Source organism: Crocodylus porosus, unplaced genomic scaffold (genome assembly GCF_001723895.1).
Source record: "Crocodylus porosus isolate Cpor-Errol unplaced genomic scaffold, CroPor_comp1, whole genome shotgun sequence".
Taxonomy (NCBI): Eukaryota; Metazoa; Chordata; order Crocodylia; family Crocodylidae; genus Crocodylus; species Crocodylus porosus.
In genome coordinates, this window is record NW_017728886.1 from 228296180 (window position 1) to 228301686 (window position 5507).

Sequence of the window (5507 nt, forward strand, 5' to 3'; positions counted from 1 at the left end):
GTTCGGGTAGAGGTGCCAGGTGCCATGGGGGCTGGCTGGCTCCTCCCAGGGGACCTGCCGCTGCTGCTGCTCCCGCCGTGTCAAGCCCAACTGCTACTCACAGCAGCTGGCCTAGCTGCCAGGCCGGGTGGTCTAAAAGAGGTGGCTGCAATCAGGCAGCTGCAATGCCCAGTAACTCTGCGGGTAAGCACCAGCAACTTTTCCAGCGGTGGCCACAGCTCCTCAAGTGGGTGAGTGACTCAGGCAGAGTTGGCAGCAGGGGTTGGGGAGAGGAATCTCTGCATGTCTCCTGATCCATGCCACTGCCTTCCCCTTCCCCAGGGACACTGACCCTGCTCTGGGCCTGGACCCGGGCACGGCCCTGTAGGGAAATGAAAGCACTCTACATGTGCTCCCAGGTCTGGTGCCCACTTCTAAATGCCCCACATTCTCCCCATTACTGCATCACAGAGAGGTCAGCGCTGGGATCCCTCCAGGGGCATCCCTCCCCTGCTCACCTTTCCTGCGCTTCTGCCTGCAACAACACTGGCTGGACCTCTCCTTCCCCCTCTTGGCCTCAGGCCCAGGGCTGGCATCTGGCCACACCTCCCCTCCACCACTCGTCCCTCCCCCACTCCCTCTCAGCTAGCCAGAGCAGTGATAGTGCTCTGGCTAGGGAGGAGAGGGGTGGGAGCAACCCTGCTCCCCCAGATCAGCCTAGCCCAGCCCAGCCCAAGGCTGCAAAGCATCCTGGGATGCTGGGGGACTGTCAGTTAACTGAAACCAGAAAGGGCTCTAGGACACAAATTCTGTAAACTGGTTTGACCTAATTCAGTTAAATCTGATACTACATTGAACCAGGTTTATCTCTTAAACCAGTTTCAGCCATTTTGAAAGTGGTTTATGTGCACTGAATTTCTGTTCTGTTACAGGTTTAAACTGGTTTCTGATCACTTAAACTAATTTATGTGCAACTTCTGTCCCTAGCCCAAATATCCCTCTTTGCAACTGCTTCATTTTGCAAAAAATAAATGCTAAAATCAGGCCAGGATTTGTGAAAGAATAAATTAATGTTACTTGAGAGAGAGAACTGAGCTGCACTCTGTAGCCCAATAAAGTATGTACAGTCCTGCCAAAGCACTAGGTTACACTCCGAATTCTTAATATAAAACAGTAAGGTGTCATTAAAACAGGACAAGAATTCAGTACTCTTTCTAGGTAAGCACTCCAGCCATTATGAAATAGTCTTTTTCATATTCTTCCCCCTCTCCTTGGTCAAATAAACTCCTTCAAAATAGAATAGCTTTGAATGGAGAGGCCACTACTCCAAAATACCTTTAATTTAATTGCTAAAAATATTCTTCTGTGAGGTGTGTGAAGTAGATTCAAATTCCTTCAACACAGAGAAAGAATCTGAAATCAGATCCTCCCACATACTGCGTGACTACTTCAACCACTTACACAGAAGGAAAGGTACCACAACCACTGTTTTTGAAACAAAGTATTGACCCAATCTTGGTGTTTGAAAGGAAGGTTTCAGGAGTCTAACTCCAGGAAAGGATTAGGATATGATATGTGAATGGAGAAAGACTGGCAAATCTTATTCTCTTGAAGTTAAGACACACCCCTGAACTCAGTGTTTCCTAGCTTTAACAGCTCCCTGATCAGCATGCTGGCTGGAGATCACACTTTCAGACACAATCATGGCACCATCATATAAGCACATCACTGAGATATTATCAATTCTGTTAGACAACAAGCTCTCCCAGGTAAATATGAATGATATTCACAGCAACGCAGAGGGTCATATGCAAAATTTAAGTTGAAATTAAACACTAAGAACTTAGTATTACATAAGGCCTTATGAAGTAGGATGACTTTCATATTAGAACACCATCTTCAAACTTACAAGACAGTTCAAACACAGTATGTCAGGACCATATTACGTACAATAAAATGTGATAGCCACAAAGTCAGAGAAATTCAAAGACCTTAACACATGCACACAGCCTTAGCAGATTCTCAGGATCTCAGGATCCATAAACTAACACTGTTAGAATATCACAACACAACACCCATTGCTTTACTGGTCAAAGACTTATGAGCAGAATAATAAAAACTCTTTAGTGCCAAATCCTAAGCAATTTGACTTCTGTGGCCAAAACCTGAAGCAGCTATAAAAACTCATAACACAAACAATGAGTACAGCAAGAGTTACCACAACTGCAACTGGGAGAGGATACTATACTCCAAAAAGAAAAACAGATGGCAACCTACCAAAGTAACAACTATAACTATCTGCACCTGTAAACAGAACAACTTTGGATCTTAAGGACATCCAGACAACAACTGACAATGCTCACATGTTGACAAGAAACAGCATGAGCCCACACAAAAACTGACAAAGAGAAACAATGGGAGTAAAAAACATATCATAGCAAACAGGAAATGCAGGGAGAAACGTTATGAGAACATGGGACTGCACATTTAGAAAGTCATTAAAGGAGCAATTACTAACAGACAATGAGAGATAGACAATGAGAGGGGGGATAATATTCTTACCTGCCTTGGGGTTCAGATCTTTTAGTCTGGTCCCCATCCTACTTGTGTCTAGCTTTGTGTTTTATTAATTGGCTGCATCAGGTTCTGGATGACATTTTATTGCATTTTGATTCTTTTTATACATTGGAATATGCAGAAGTTACTACTGGGATCAATGGATACTGCCCCAGCTATAAACTCTTGGACTGACACCCATGTCATGTGACTGGGACCAGAAAAGAAAGATTAGTCTTTGACTAATACTGATGTGCTGTACATACTTATCATGCAGGGGTAGTATATTTAGTGTACAACAACAGATGACCATACTAACCCTTACTCTTAGCCATGCAAAATATGCAAATCTAGTCTTCTGAATTTATAGTGTTACTTAGTAAATAACTGGGGCTGCAAACAGGTGTTCATTTCTACTGGTGGTAATTTTCGATCTCTAAAATGCAGCACAGTAATTCAGCATGAAACTGTGCCCTCTCCCCTGCTCATCACTCCCTCCTCAGTCCAAGGTGATCCTAGTCTGGGGAAAGTGTTATAGCTGCTCCAGACCTCCTGTTCTCAGATGGACTGGGGCAGCAGGGCAAAGTACCTCATCAGGAACCCTGGTGTGAGGAATAGATGGAGATCATGCAGTGGCTGCTCTTCCCCTCCCCTCCTGGTCTACAGGAGGGGTGGGAGCACCTGCCCCCTTGTACCTTCTCTAGATTGGGGTCAGCCTCCTAGTCCCTAGGAGTCAAGAGGCGGAGAAGGACACAGCCATTCATTCTCCCAGGAGAAACTGTCCTGGAAGTGTCTTCTGCCAGGATAGAGATGAGTTTTTTTTCACCTGGAACAGCTATTTTCCGTTCATGAGAAACTCTACAAATATCTGTATATTCATGGATTCTACCAGGAGAGCCGCAATTCTCCCAGTAGAAAGGTAAGGCCTGTATGCAGCACTTGTCTTTGGATTCAGCTCATAAAAGACTGAAGGCAATCATTTTTTAGGCTAAAAATAAAAACAATTAAGAAAGTATAAAATTATGGTACCGACCGTTTGTAAGCAGTAAGAAATGGTCAAAGAAAATATTCAGTCAAATGGAGTTTCATCCATTAAACTATGGAAAGAAGCCTTTAAATGTTAGATTCCTTTTCCTGACTCTCTCAAAAAGGAAAACTAACACACATCTGTGACCTAGCAACAATATGGTTTGAAATAGTTTCCAGATCAGTGAACTGTGCAATACCTTCAAAAATGGGATGACAAAAGGTCGCAGAGGGAAGTTAGTAGCTTCTTGCAGTTTGGAATGAAATTCTTCAATTGTCAAAGTAGAATTCTGTAGGAAAAAAAAATTCTGTCTTGGTGACAAAATAATAAAAATCATTAGGAAGAAAGTAGGACCCAAATTCTAGTAAAAGGAGTTTGCGTAATGACATGTTCCCAATACTAGTATCAGAACGATTTTGCATGTTACACATTAAATTTGTTGATCAATAAATATAGTGTGCGACAGGAAGATGACTGTTATACTACAGTGAGACTGAATAATTTTACAAAACATTCTATTTATTATGCATGTAAAACGTCTGACTGAAATCTTCAACATTTGTTGCTTAATCCTTGCAGTAAAAATTTGAGTCTTCAAGGTGCCAAACGTTTTTTGTTTGGTGACAACACCATGGATTTCATAGATAATTTAGGCTGCTTGTTGTGCCACAGAATCTGTTCCATACTCTTACAGTAAACATCATCCTGGTAGCATGCCTTTAATGGACAATTTATTGTTTGTTATTGGTGCCACTCTTTCAGCTTTCAGTCCAGGACTGGAATATTAGAGGAGAAACTTGATACATGCTAGAACTTGATACTTGATAAAACTGTAGTTAATTTGTATTTTAAAACACTTATGTCAGCAGGTTACAGAAGCATACAAAAAAATCCTAAAACACTTCCAGGATTATGTCATATGTTAGACAGTGCTATTTATCATCAATAGAATTGTTTACCAAGTTCTGTTCACTTCTATCAGTGCAACATTGCAGAAGGCAACTAGAAGCAGTGAAAACCATAAAAGTCTCACAGGTCCACAGGTCTCTCTTAATTTGATGACAACGGATTTCACAGGTCCAACTCAGGAACTAATTTGACACGTACAGCCTTTATAGGAGACAGTCTCAGATGGAAAGATTGTGGCTTGATTTTTAGAATTTAGCTGGAGTTTTGTAAATTGGAGAACACTTGTCAATTATATACAAAAGAAAATTTGATATAAGAATTGACAGTAAACAATTATGGGACAAAGAAAACTTTACAGCTGTACTTTTCAAAGTAGAACCAAACTATAAGCATACTAAATTCAAAGTTGTAGCTGCTGAATATTGACAGTTGTCACCTTCATGTATAAATTTACCACTTGTCATTGCATTTAACAGTTTTACTCCATTATTACCTATTCCCTTCATGCCATAAAACAAATTCTGTGGAATACAGGTAAAGTCAATGCGACGTCTAAGTAAACCAGGTGCACAGTAGCACTCATTGTTAAATTACAAACCTGTAACAATAGTTTAAAAATTACACTAATGTGCATTTAATTGTGAGGTTTTTTATAATTATAATGACTAGATTAATTTGTTACTTTTTTTGTGAAATGTTATCTGTGGCCTGTTATTCTGAGTTGTTGACGTTCTTGGACCCAACAGCAGTTAATGGGGAAGTCACAACCTCTGGAGATCAGGCTACAAGTGTTAGCATTTCATTTCCTGATCTAACTACTGCTCAGTGAAATATCTAGAGCAGTGGTTCCCAAACTGTGGTAGGCGTACCACCAGTGGTATGCAGACAACTTGGAAGTGGTATGTGGAAGACTAGGGGGGGAGGGGCCACACACACACACACACACACACACACACACACACACACACACACAGAGTTGCCCAGCAGTATGTTGCATACAGCCTCACTGAGCCACAGCTCTACAGGAAAAAAAGAA

At 41.5% G+C, this 5507-nt stretch overlaps 1 protein-coding gene across 5 annotated transcripts in view; it reads right to left on the bottom strand.

The window, feature by feature from the left end:
• The window catches only part of RUNX1T1 (RUNX1 translocation partner 1), a 140374-nt gene that overhangs the window by 57750 nt on the left and 77117 nt on the right, over positions 1 to 5507 (bottom strand). For all 5 annotated transcript variants that reach the window (XM_019550426.1, XM_019550400.1, XM_019550418.1 and 2 more), the window contains one exon: positions 3762 to 3851. In XM_019550426.1, coding sequence (XP_019405971.1) covers positions 3762 to 3851 — 90 coding nt within the window. The remainder of the gene's footprint in view (positions 1 to 3761; positions 3852 to 5507) is intronic.